The sequence below is a fragment of the Notamacropus eugenii genome, chromosome 5 (assembly GCF_028372415.1).
Source record: "Notamacropus eugenii isolate mMacEug1 chromosome 5, mMacEug1.pri_v2, whole genome shotgun sequence".
NCBI lineage: Eukaryota > Metazoa > Chordata > Mammalia > Diprotodontia > Macropodidae > Notamacropus > Notamacropus eugenii.
Genome location: NC_092876.1, coordinates 18,296,840 through 18,311,090, shown reverse-complemented (window position 1 = coordinate 18,311,090; position 14,251 = coordinate 18,296,840). Strand labels below are relative to the sequence as shown.

The 14,251-nt window shown below is 46.1% G+C and overlaps 1 protein-coding gene across 1 annotated transcript in view; it reads left to right on the top strand.

The window, feature by feature from the left end:
• The window catches only part of LOC140503582 (uncharacterized), a 38,010-nt gene that overhangs the window by 118 nt on the left and 23,641 nt on the right, over positions 1–14,251 (top strand). Inside the window, exons 2-3 of the mRNA XM_072607716.1 lie at positions 1,387–1,494; positions 4,628–4,789. Of these exons, the coding sequence (XP_072463817.1) occupies positions 1,420–1,494; positions 4,628–4,789 (237 nt within the window). The 5' untranslated portion in view covers positions 1,387–1,419. The remainder of the gene's footprint in view (positions 1–1,386; positions 1,495–4,627; positions 4,790–14,251) is intronic.

The following is a 14,251-nucleotide window of genomic DNA, read 5'->3' as shown; positions in this document are numbered from 1 at the left end:
AAAGCAGAAGAGGCAGGCTCTCTACTCTGTATGTGAGGTGGGCTGGCTTCTCCTCCCAGGAGCCCTAACTTCTGTCCTTAGAGGTGCCTTGTGCAATCCTTGCTGGAAGGGGGAATGTCCTCTACTACATCATCCAGTGACGGGGAGCTCACTCCTTGGAACCCAGCAGGGTGTCACAGAGAGGAACCTGTTCTCTAGACTTGAGACAGCTGAGTTCAAGTGAATTTTTCAGCCCCAATGACAAATCAAAACCATCCGCTGAGAAATGGAGGGGCTTTTGTATGTACTGGTAGAGGGAGAGTTGTGATGACAGCACATGGTCCCCTGTGGGTCACTGGATTCCCTCTTTCTGTCACTCCTTGCCCCACCCCCCACCCCCACCCCAACTCTGGGTGGAGATAGAGGTAGCAATGTCTCTGAGCTCTCTGGTAGAGGCAGTAGACCTGGACCCCGGAAGTAAGAGCTTGCAGGGGAGGCAGTGAGAAGGAGATGAGAAGAGATGGAGCCTCCAGGATTCTGTGACTTTGGACAAATTGGCAGTCTCTGAGTCTCACTGGTCTCCTCTGTGAAATGGGCACAGTTAAAGAGAAGAGGGTGATCAACCCTGTCATTACCTTGAAGGTCCACACCTGAAGAGGGACAGTAAAAACCTGGACATAGAGGAGGGCAGCCAGGACTGGGTAGGAGCTGGGGCCAGGCCCTAGAAGAAGCCAGCAGAGTGACTGGGGCCTTGATAGGGAACAGGAAGAGATAAACCCCTGGTGGAGTAAGGGGATCTGAAGTGGAGCTGTCCTCTAGTAGGTCGGGCCACTCCTTCAGCTACAGGCATTGGAGGGGAGCATTTGAGAACAGAGAACCTAGGCTCACACCCCACATATTGAATCTTTTCACTGTCAAATGAAAGGGTAGGATCAGGAGGCCTCAGATCTAGATCCAGGACCCAGTAATCTTTTTATTTATTTGAGGCAATCAAGGTTAAGTGATTTGCCCAGGATCACACAGCTAGGAAGTATCTGAGGCTGGATTTGAACTCATGTCCTCCTGACTCCTAGGCCAGTTTTCTATCCACTGTGTCACCTAGCTGCCCCAGACCCAGTGACCCTTAACAAAGGGAGCTGTATGAAATGGCCCCTTTCTGTGATCCGGAGGAGGCTTGTCTCTGTCCAGTGGCTCTTGGCAGCTGCCAGACCAAGCTCCTGACCTTCCAGAGGCTGGGTCAGATCCAGCATCCTCCCTTCTCTGGTCTCAGCTGTCCTTGCTCTGAAATGAATGGCTTGGTCTTGATGAGGCCAAGGTTCTCTTGAAGGGCTGAGCCTTCCTGTCTGAGGCCTTCCTAGTCCCTTGAAGCCCACATGTGTGTGAGACTGTGTTCTTGGACCCCTGCAGGTTCTGGATAGCAGACATTTAGAAAGGACAAGGATGGCTGAGAATAAGCTTGTTCCTGAGTGGAAACATATGAAAAAAATGATCAGCAATGTCTTGAATAAACGCATGGTAAGAATAGACTAAGTCCTTGCAACCTTTCATCTAACACTTATTAAGCGCCTACTGCATTCAGAAGCCCGGGCCCCCAGCCCCACCCCAGGAAGGGAGGACCCCAAGGTGCAAGTTCCTTATTCATCACAGAGGACAAGGCTCAACCTGACTGTCCTCCTGCAAGGGCAGGAGATGGTTCTGTCCAAGCCTCAATGCCCGATGAGGGAGCGGCAGGGGAACCTGAGATGTGGTGGGTGAAGGGAGCACTGGGCTGGGACTCAGGAAGCCCTAGGTTCTGGTCCCACCTCCAGCTCCAGGCAGTCACTCCATCTCAGGGCCTCAGTTTCCTAAAACGAGGTGTTTGGACTTACTAGTCCCCAATGTTCCTCCTTCCAACCCTAAATCCAGGATCCTGTGGGTGTTTTTCTCTTTTTTTCTGTGGTGGTGAGGCAACAGATGATGGTTTGATATAAGGAGGTACTTCCCCAAGTGGAACAGGCTGCCTCTGGAGGTCGTGAGCTCCCCGTCTGCCCATATCAAGATGGCCCCTTGGAGTGGCTGTGGAAATGGGGATTCCTGACAGGCTGCACTGGATGGCCACTGAAGGCAGCCTTCTGAGGCCCTGGACTGCCCAGGAGTCTCCTGAGCCCTGAGAGGGGTGGAATAGACAAAAATCAATTCAGCAGCACCTGTGAGGCCCCTCTACATGCAGGCCCTGCATGGGCAGGTACTAGAGATTCAGAGAAAAGAATGAGACAGTCCATTCCTGCTGCGAATACTAGGAAAAACGAAAATCCTTCCTGCCCCCAGGAGGAGAAGTGGCATGTACCCAGAGAGGAATGCAAAGCATGTCATCTAAGTTGACATTTCAACAGGGCTTGAGGATCATCAAGTGTTTTACCTGGAACCTCTCCTCTGAGTCCCAGCCATGCCCCAGCAGGGAAAATAAACTGAGGAATTTGGCAGGGCAAAGAAGGATGGTACCAGAAACTGGAAGGAGGCATCAGGCAAGGCCTCATCTAGTTTTGAGGACCCATAACACCATAGCACTAGGAGGGGATGTGGATATGGCCTCCTGGTTCCCAGATCCCCAGAAGATTGTCAGAGGGGAAGTAGTAGGAGACCCTTATTTTACAGAGAAGGAAACTGAGGCTCAGTGACTTGTCCAGTGTCACACAGGAAAAATAGCAGAACTGATATCCAAGCCCAGGCTCTCTGACTCCAAACCTAGCAGCATTTCCACTGGGCCCCAGAAACCCTTCATTGTATGAAGGAAGAAACAGGCCCAGAGAGCAAAAGGAACTTCTCCATTCTTTCAGACATCCATGGTGCCTAAATCTCCCTAACCCTCTCCCTTCCACTTCCAGGCTCCCATTCTCCTTAGTATCTTTAAAAATCAAAGCTGTGATAGGAGGCCCCCAAGACCAGCATGACCTGAGCCTCAGTGGCCTCCTGGGGAAACTTGATCCTTGTGGAGGTGGGGCCCGCATTCCTGGTTAGACTCCATTCAAGAAAGACTGGATCCTCAGTGGTCAGTGTGTCTGTGCTGTTTGACCCCCAAGAAATGGAAGCTTGGGGGGCATGGCCTATTTCATTTCACCCACCCTCCCAATCCCTTAGGCTCCCCATCTAGGAGCCATCCTGGACTTATCCCTTTCTCTCACCCCCAGAGCCAACATGGCACCAGGGGCACTTGGTGCAGACCCTCATCTCCTCACCCTTAGACTACTGCAGTAGCTGCTAGAGTGTTGGCCTGCCTCCATTCAGCCACTCAAGTGATCTTCCTACAGCACAAGTCCAACCAGATCATCCCCTCCTCAACAACTTCCCCTGGCTCCCTATCACTTCCAGGAGCAAATACAAAGTTTCCTGCTTGGCTTTCCTAAGTTGCACCTTCCTACCTTCCTAAGCTTTTGACCTTAGGCTGCCTTCTAGTCACTCTGTCATCCAGGGACACTGGACTTCATGCTCCATCCCCCGACTCCACCCCTTTGCCCTGGCTGTTCCCCAGGTCAGGCACACCATCCTTCACTTCTGCCTCTTAGCATCCCAAGCTTGAGTGCCATCTCCTGAGGCCCATTCAGTGACTTGGTCACTTTATGCATTTATTATTTTTATATATATCCACAGGGCATATGTTTATCTAGAAATGGTACGTATTTTCAATCACTAAGTGTCTCCTAAGCCCCTGCTAGATGCCAGATGTTCTGACAAATGCTGGAGGTACAAGGACAAAGGAAACCAGCTCTGCTCCCCAAGTTTTCATTTTCTTGGGGGTCAAGCAGTACAGACACACTGACTGCTGAGGGTCTGGCTTTTCTTGGATGGAATTTGGGCCTCATCCCCAAAAGGATCATGTTTGCCCTAGGGGTCACTGAGGCTGAGGGAGGGGTCAGGCTTGGGGGCCTCCCACCACAGCTTTGGTTTCTAAGGAGACCAAGGAGAACAGAATCCTGGAAGTGGAAGGGAGGGGAGTTCGAAATTTTAGGCACCATGGATGTTTGAAAGAATAGGGGAATTCCTTCTGCTCTCGGGGCCTCAGTTTACTCGTTTCTCTGGCTAAACTGTATTACTTAAAGTTCTGTGTACAGAGGCAGGACTCAGAGGTTGGGTTGGCACTGTTGACAGCCTGAGGTACTGAACCAGTAAGTCTGGGCTTTGTCTTGCAGGCCATGGCAAGCTATGGAAGATCTTTGAGTAGGGGAGGGATGTGGTAAGAAGGAGATGACTCAGGCAGTTTGGATTGGAGGGAGGGAACCCAGATGCAGGCCGTTCCACAAGTCCAGATGAGATCGGAAGGTCTAAGCTAGGGTGACGTGTGCTATGGGCATGGAGTGAAGGGGATGGATAGAAGAGATGATGCTGAGAATACTGCATTTGGAGTCAAAGGACATGAGTTCATATCCTAGCTCTGCCCCTGGCTACTACACAGGCAATTTACTTCTCTGTGGATTTCCAGTCTTCTCAGCTCTCCCCTGAGAGAGGACAGAAGTCGAAATGCGATCCACACCCAGGAGCCGGCAGGGGAGATGTGAGCCTCAGTGGAGCTGAGGGGAAGGGAGGCTTCCCGGAGGAGCAGCCCTTGAGTTAGGAGGCTGGGGAGGAGGGTGAGAAAGAGGGACAGACAGCTCACCCAGCGCCTCTTTTCCAGCAAAAAGGGTTACGGCCAGAATCTGTGATTTCTCTGCGCGACCATCCTGAAACTGTGTTCTCCGAGTCCTGCCGCCCCCTGAGAATGCCCACTGTCTGCTATTACTTCACTGATGCCCACTACTACGCCTCCCTGGGCTGGGCAAAGGGGAAGGAGATCAAGGTGAGTGTGCCCAGATTCTAGCTCATGCTCCTAGGGAGCAGGTGGGGGAACAGCCACGCCAGCCACAGTGAGACCCCTAGAACTGTCAGCCTTGGGTGGTTTAGCCCAGGAAGGCAGCACCAGGCATCACAGGGAGGATAAACTTATTAGCAGTAAGTAGAATGGGGGGAATGGGGCTGCCATGACCACTCCTGAAAGGTCTCCCCATCCTACTTCAACCAAGTTCTTTCATTCCCACTCCCCCCAGTGCCTCATTGTACTTCCTTCACTTCAACATCCCAGAATCTCAAGAGTTGGAAGGGAACTCAAGAGTCCTTCTCATTCAGCCAGTGCATGCCTGGGAATCCTGTCTGCAACCTCAGCCCAAGGGGTTCTCCAGGCCAAGGAGGAGATTTCTGTGCTGGCTGCCTTCTGGGGCAGCTGGCAAGCTTAGGAAACTTTTCCTTGCTCCTGGTGCTGCCCCTGGTGCCAAGGAGCTCAAGTCTGAGCAGACAAATGCAGCTATCATGCATCCTCTAAGTCACTCCAGTCTTCCCCAGCTGATCCTCATGTGCAAGACCCTGAGGCCCATCAAGATCCCAGTTACCTTGCATTGAATACCCTCCCCCTCATCAATGGACTTCCTAAAATGTGATGCCTGGAACTGGGCGTGTTTCTGTAGATGGGAACTGACCATGGGGCAGTTCACAACAGAATTGTCTCCTCCATACTCCTAGGCATTTCACCTTCCAACATACAGCTCAAAATTACAGTAGCTTTCTTGAATGCTGACTCACATGATTGCCAAAAGCAGAGCTTACAGCCCTCTGGGAAGTCCAGAACACTGGTCATAGTTGTTTATGTGAACTATACCTCCCCCATCTTGGACTTAGATATCTGGAACCCAAGGCTATTAAATTGTCTTGTGTTAAATTTTGCAAGATATTCTAGCCTGCCCAAATCTTTGTGAATCTTGATTCTTTCATCCCAGAGTGTTTACTGTCACTCTTGACTTGATATCATTGGCAAATTAAATAAAGATGCTTTCTCTATAATTTCCAAGCCATTGATAAAAATACAAAATGGCCCATGGCCAAAGAAAGATCAGCTTGTAGGGTTGATAATGAGGGGGTTGGATGAATGACCCCTGGGACTCTTCTAGGTGCAGAAGTGGGGTCCCATGGTCCTGCTCCACCAGTTTTGTCCAACAAAGGACAAAGGGCATGACCTATTTTTAAAAATAGTATTTCTCCCAATTATATGTAAAAACATTTAGCACAACCTACTTCTGATGTGAATCAACAAACATTTATTAAGTGCTCACTGTCAAAATGCCCACTACCAGGCATTGTGCTACCTAGATTCTGGGGATGCAGGTTCAGAGAGTAAAATGAGCCCCACTTACAAGGAGCCAATGCAAGGTAAGAAAGACTTATAGCCTGTAGTGGTAAAAGATGAAATGAGTGAGAAAATGAAGGTTTGAGTTTCTGAGTATAGTGATTTCTTAAGCAGTGCATGCCAAGTGCCCAACAAATTGGGACCAGGCCCCTTCCTCAGCTTAGGGCTAGACCCCAAATACAGAGGGAGATAGATTTTTATATATTAAAAAAGTCAAATAAGACCAATTAATTAAAAGGAAACAATACAATATTAGGTAATCTGGTTTCTAATTGGGTGAAAGGTTAGGGACTTTCCAGTTGAGAAGGGGAACATGAATAGTTGTAGTACTCAGAAATCAGAAAAGGAGAGATCTCAGTCCCCAAAGTGTCTGTAAACCATAAAAGGAACATGGAAACAATGACTGATTCATCAATATGGGGCCAATTTTCAGATAAGATATATGGGCTTCTTCAAACCAGAGGTCCTCCCTGAACACACCCTATACCCCATTTCAGGGCTGCTTTTCACCTTCAGTATCCACCTGTTCCATCCAACTCTTACCTGTGGCTCCAAGCTTTTCTGGTAAACTGCTTCAGCAGATGAGTCAAACCAGCTTGAGGGTAACCAAGGGATCTCAAAACTATCAGTGAGTTGCGGGGTGTCTAACCCAAGCAGTGAAGACTTCCCCTGGTGGAATGGGTAGATGAGAACAATTTGTTCCAATGGCCATGAAGGCAGCGGAAGCAGACAATGTGGAACTCTTAGAGCTTGGTTAGACACCGACAATGCCAAGGTCATTCACTGCATCCTGAGCCATTGCCAGTCATCTTGATTCTGTCCTGCCACTAGACTGTGATGACTGGAGGAGAGAGTGAAGCTGACTGACTTCATGCAACTCTGCCTCACTTAAATTCAATTTACACACAAGTCAAAAGACATCATCCATACAATTTTACTATCATATCTCAAAGTCCTGTGGTGACAGACAAGTGATGAAGCAGTAGGGGGAGATACACTGGGAGCTGCAGTCACAACCCTGCACACAGGTGGCCCAGGCCATAGGGTCGTTTCTCACTGGAAGCAGCAATGGGACTCGGCAGCCCCCTGGGATGTCTGAGCAGCCTTTGAAGGATAGCCCTGCTTACCTCTTGATGTGAGGAAGGGGGTTAGAAAAGGTGCCCTAAAAATTGTCTGTTTACCCAACCCTGGCCTGATTACCGCAGCAGGTGGGGAATCCCACTCTGTGGTTGAAACACAAAAAAATGTACAAAGTGTACAAAAATATCTGCAAAGATGATTCCACTCACCATTGCCACATGGAACATGCACACACCAATAGACAACACAAAATCCAATGGACCTGAAAGATGAACTGCTCTTGTTGCAAGAGAACTTAACATATTGCATCCAAATAGCAGCCCTGAATGAAACAAGGCTGACAAATGAAGGCCAGCTTACTGAAGTTGGAGTGGATACACGTTTTTCTGAAGTGGCTGCAGTGAAGGGAAGCACTGTGAAGTTGGCATAGGTTTTGCAATCAAAACTAATTTAGTTAGCAAGCTGGTATGCCTGCCAAAAGGAGTGAATGACAGGCTCATGACAATGCGATTGCCACTTGCAAGAGAACATCAAACCATCATCAAATCATCAGTGCCCACGCTTCCACCATGACAAACCCTGATGAGGTCAAAGAAAAAGTTTATGAAGACTTATGAGACCCTTATCATCAATGTGTCAAAAGAGGGCAAGTTTATCATTCCGGGTGACTTTAATGCTAGAGTAGGCTCAGACTACCAGACTTGGCAGGGAGTCCTAGGGAGGAATGGAGTTAGAAATGGCAATGGCAATGGTCACTGACTACTGAAGACTTGTATATCTCATGACCTTCTCATAACCATTCCCTGTTTACTACTAAATGCAATAAAATTTCAAGGATGCCCCCTCACAGCAAACATTGGCATCTGACAGACTATGTGATTGTAGGGAGAAGAGACAGACAAGATGTGAGAGTGATGAAGGCAATGTGTGATTCATAGTGCTGGACTGATCATAGACTTATCCTTTCCAAGCTAATATTCTCATTCATCAAAAGTGGCACCCCCAAGGCAAAATAACTACCAGAAGAATTAATGTCAACAAATTAGAGTCCTTCTTTGAGAGTCAACAGTTTGTTGCTAACTTGGAGGGAAAGTTGAGCCCATACATAGTTGGCAACAGTGGAACAGAACAGGAGTAAGCAGCTTTCAGAGATTTGCTGTACAGCACTGCATTTGCTCATCTGGGTCAGAACACTCACAAACACCAAGACTGGTTTGATGAACATGATGGGGAAATTCAGAAGCTGGTAAATGAAAAATGAGAACTCTATCGGATTTATCATCAGGATAGTTCATCCATCTCTAAGAAAGCAGCCCTGAATTCCATCAAAAGCAAAGTACAAGCAAAGCTTAGAGAAAGGCAGGATTCCTGGCTCAGTAACAAGACAGATGGAATTCAGTTTTATGCTGATAGAAATCCAAAGCACTTTTATGATTCGCTGATGGCTATTTATGGACCAAAGACCTATGGTGCATCACAACTACTCAGTGCTGATGGAGCCACATTGATTAGTGATAAGGACATGATCCTAGAGAGATGGGCTGAACACTTCCATAGTGTTCTCAACAGACCATCATCAATCAATGCTGAGACCATCTACCCTTTACCTCTGGTTGAAGTCAATGCCTCCTTAGCTGAACTTGCAATTGAAGAAGAGGTTTTGAGGGCCATTAGGCTCCTTTCATGTGGCAAAGCACCTGGTGTTGATTCTATTCCAGCTGAGATTTACAAGGTAGGGGGACCATTGCTCATACAAAAGCTGACTGAAATTTTCCGGGTTATATGGCAAGAGGAAGTTATCCCCCAGGAGTTCAAAGATGCCTCCATTGTCCATCTCTATAAAAGTAAAGGGAATAGATTGTCCTGCAATAATCACAGGGACATCTCTCTCTCTTAGTCTTTGCTGGCAGAATTCTTGCTAGAGTCCTCCTTAAGAGGCTGATCCTTCACCTGGAAGATGGTCATCTAACTGAGAGCCACTGTGGCTTCAGAAAGGGTGGAGGAACAGTCAATATGATGTTTGCTGTCTGACAACTCCAGGAGAAATGCCAGGAGCAAAACAGAGGTCTGTACACAACATTTGTAGATCTGACCATGGCCTTTGACACTGTTAGTCATGAGGGCTTATGGAAAATTATGTCAAAATTTGGTTGCCTAGAGAAGTTCATCAGTATTGTATGTCAATTTCATGATGGCATGTTTGCCTGGCTTTTGGATAGTGGGCAATGGAAGTGCCTTCCCAGTCACTAATGGAGTGAAACAGGGCTGTGTGCTTGCTCCCATGATTTTTAGCATGATGTTTTCAGCCATGTTGATAAATGCTTTCAATGAGGATGAACACGGCATCAAGGTCAACTACCATACTGATGGTAAGTTCGTCAATTTGAAAAGGCTACAAGCCAAGACCAAAGTGGAGGGAGTGTTGGTGCATGATTTTCTGTTTGCAGATGATTGTGCACTCAGTGCAGCCCCTGAAGCTGAGATGCAACAAAGTATGGATCAATTCTCTGCTGCCTGTGCTAATTTTGGCCTACTAATTAACACCAAGAAAACACAGGTGCTTCATCAGCCACCACCACACCATCCATACATGGAATCATCAGTTACAACAAATGGAGAAGTTTTGAATGCTGTGGATAAGTTCACTTACCTTGGTAGTGTACTTTCCAGGGATGTACACATTGACAATGAGGTTGATGTGTGCATTGCCAGAGCTAGCTCAGTGTTTGGGAGGTTCTGCAGAAAAGTTTGGGAGAGAAGAGGTATTAGACTAACTACCAAACTGAAGGTCTATAGATCTGTTGTGCTGACCTCATTGCTGTATGCCTGTGAAACCAGCTCCATGCCAGGAAACTGAATCACTTTCATTTGAACTGTCTTGGGAAGATTCTGAGGATCACCTGGCAGGATAAGGTACCAGACACTGAAGTCCTTGCTCAAGCTGAACTGCCAAGCATTCAAACTATGCTTCAGAGAATGCAACCCCAAAGTTCTGGCCACATTATTCAAATGCAAAATATATACTTGCCAAAAAGACACTATTATGGAGAACTCACATGGGGCAGGTGATCACATGGTGGTCAGAAGAAGTGATAAACAGACAAGGTCTCTCTCAAGAACTTTGGATTTGACTGTGCAACACAGAAGACACTGGCACAGGACCACTCAGCATGGCATGTCCACATCAGAAAGGGTGCTGTGCTCTATGAGCAAAGCAGAAGTGAGACAGTGCAAAGTAAACACAGGATGCACGAATTTGGAGTATTCACCTCAAATATTCACATGGGCTATCTGTGCCCAACCTGTGGTAGAGCATTCTTAGCTCGTATTGGACTGGTCAGCCACAGTCAGACAATGAAGCTTCACTTTATCATGGTGATGTCATTTTGAAACGAAGGACAACAATCAACCAACCAACTCAAGAAGAGGTTCTGAATGCCATTAGGCTCCTTTCATGTGGCAAAGCACCTGGTGCTAATCCTATTCCAGCTGAGATTTACAAGGTAGGGGGACCATTGCTCATACAAAAACTGACTGAAATTTTCCAGGTTATATGGCAAGAGGAGGTTATCCCCCCAGGCAAGTCATGAGTTCAGTCAAAACGGCAGATGTTGGACAACTGTATATGCCAAGACTTCAAGACCTTTCAGGGAGAGGCTTCATCTGGGCATGGTGACTGGAATTCATCTGGGGCAATGAGGTGCAGCTCACTCACTGTCTTTCTCCTTATCTTGAGGCTTAGTTCTGTCTGCCATTTTCGGTTCTGTTCTTTTCTGTTCTTGGCAGAGAAAAGAGGTGCACACAAAAGTGTCAAGCTGCCATCACAGTTCCATCGACCATCTTGAGACATGCTCCTCTGGCTTTCTTTGATTCTCCTCTTCTCCCAATAGAGCCCCAAAGCCCCCTCTCCTCAGCTTCCCTCCCCAGGCTCAACTCAACTAGTCTTACTACTCCCTGACTGGTCTCCCAGCACCACACCCTACTTTGGCCCCCATGCTCTTTTTCCTTGCTCTAGCTGCAACAATGATGACATCAGGGTATATGCACACTAGTCTCTTTAAATGACTGCTCCTTTTCTTTCTTGTTGGAATTGATCTTCCATCTATACTGGGCTAACTGCCCCCAGTTTTAGACCCTGGTTTCCCACCTAACCTTTCTTTGAACCCACCAAAGTCTGTTTTCCCAAACTTTAGAGTGCAGGTCTGCACAGTGCTAAGGCTACAGAGAGCTCACTGTAGGGATAAGAACACTGGACTTGGAGTCCAGAGAGACAAATACTGCCTCTTCTATTTACTGACTGTATGTGAGACACACAACTCTTCTAAGCCTCAATTTCTTCTGCCCTAAAATAGGGGTAGAAAGAATTATAGTGCCTGATTCATGGAGCGATTTGGAAGATCAAATGAGATTATGTCTGTAAAGCACTCACAACCTGGAAAGGGCTAGGGAAGTATCTGCTACTCTGCTATTATTATTTCAGATGATCAGTTCTAAGACTCCATGATCCCACTTCCCTACCCCCATGCTCACTCTGCAAATTTCCCATATGTTCCATTTCAGCAGTCACCGCCTCTTTGTGAAGGAGGAAATTATCCTTAAGGATGACTTCAGAAGTCCCTTGGTCTGCCTTGCACCTGAGCAGTTACTCCAAGTTCTGGCTTCCTGACTCAGTGTAGGGATGGAAGGACCTGTATCACCCAGGAAATTTTCACAGTACCAGTACCGAGGGCGACTATGAATATGCCATCGTAGTTCTGAATCCCAAAGTATAACAAACTCTCTACATAGAAGGCAGAAGAAAAACATTTATTCAGACACCAGAAAGCCAAACCTGTCATAGTAACCAAGAAGTCAATACACATTAGCATTGCAGGGGACAAAGCCATTCCCAAGCCATCCCCCCATCCCAGGGCCTTCCCACAAGCAAACACTCACAAGGTTGGTGCCTGCCTGCCTGCATCCTCTCTCCTCCACCCCTAATTGTTCTCACCAGCTTCTTCCCAGTTCTGCTCTACCCTTCCTGTTCCACCCCTTCAGCGAGCTCCTCCTACCACGTAGGACTTAGGTTTCCATGTGATTTAATCAGGTCACATGGGCCTATTAATGAATAGGAAAGATCTTCTCGTTTAAATTACCATTACAGGATCTCACGTGCAGTAGCCTCTGGATACCTTTTGAGCACTGATATTCCTTCAGGGTGGAGTCAATAGCCACTCAGGTCCCTGAGAGGTCTGGCACTTCAGGATTTGAGAAACTGCTCCCAGGTGAGAGCCTGGACAAGGGAACCTCTGAGCTCCTTCCAGTTCTTGAAGGATATATTGTGAATTTGGTAGAGTTTTCCAGGAAACAACCAAGATTTGTAGGCTGGTCAGATCTGGGGAGGGTCTTAGAGATCATCTAGTTCAACCCCCAGCTTTATTGACACACCTAAGCCTTTGGCATGAAAGGTCTCTTGTTACAAGGTAAAGAAGTTAGGTCACACTACTAATACAATGAGTTGACCTGAAAGTACATGGAATTATTCCATATCTGTAGCACTCCTCACCTCTGGGAGTTTTTTTCTTTTTTAATGATCAGAAATCTTATTTTCTCTTTCCCCCACCCTCATCCTATTGAAAAAAAAAGAAAAAAATTGTATGAAATACACATAGTCAAGCAAAACAAATTCTCCTTTGGCTGTTCACAGTGGACTGTTGGTAAGTGTTTAACAACTGACTTTCTTTAAAAAAATGTATGCAGGCCACATTTTTAAGTTTAATCTGCTTTATTAACGTTTTCTCTATTATTATCTTAAGTCTTGACAATCAACAAAACAACAAATTAAGGCCTGATTTAGACTATTTACTGATATCCCAGGTGTAAATGCTCTCACTGAAAATTTAACCATCAGCTCTCATGATCCAATTCCAGTTGGTTCCAGCACACCCCAGTTCACAAAATTATGTATTATCTCATGATACACCTTCAATCTGTCATGTCTCTGTCATGGATGGATAGCACATCTAATCATACTCCTCTGGAATCATGACTAGTCATTGTGTTAAACACTGTTCTTACACTTTTCAGAGTTTGTCTTTATAGTGTTATGGTTATTGAATGCATTCTTTTCCTAGTTCTAATTATTTCATTCTTCCCCAGTTTGTAGAAGTCTTCAAAACTGTTTTTTTAAATCATGATGATATTAGAGTCCAAATGGTTGTACATCTAATCACTTCATTGAATCTGGATAAGTTCCTGAAAATCTTTCCATGTCTTTTTGAAATCATCCCTTTCCTCAATTTTTTATAGCATAACAACCCTTGGAAGCCTCCATCATATTCATATACCATTTTCCCCAACTAATATGCCACCCTTTAGTTATAGGTTTTTCTGTCACCACAAAAGAAACTGTTTTAATTATTTTTGTAAATGAAGGACTTCTCCCCACCTCACTCCACCTTCCCCCTCCCCCTCCCACCCTCTCCTTCTCTCATACATTTATTTAGAGTTATATGCATTTCTGGGAAGAGGCAAGTACAGTGCATTCAGGTCAGTGTTATATGTGTCACATGAATCTAAAGTTAACATAAACTGTAGTTTGGGAGCTATTTGGAGAGACAAAAGATGTGGGGTAGGGTGTTGCTGACATGTATTGGATTTAGTTAATATTCACTTTAGTGCTGCCCTCTCTATGGGCCAAGAAAATGAAACCTAGGTTCTTTTTTGTCTTTTTCTTAGTTCTTTTTTTCTTTTCTTTTCCTTTTTCTTTTTTTATTAATTAATTTTATTTATTTTCAGTGTTCTACAATAACTACCATATAACTTAGATTATTATTTTCCCCTTCCCTTCCCCTACCTCTCCCCTCCCTCCCCAAGACAGCATACAATTTTGTATGTGTTCTACACATACATTCCGATTAAATACATTTTCACTGTAGGCATGCTGTTTTGAAGAATTAAATCTTTTCCTTTTTCTTTGATCACATTCAGTTATAAGTCTAGTAGCGGTAGAGTCATAGGACATGC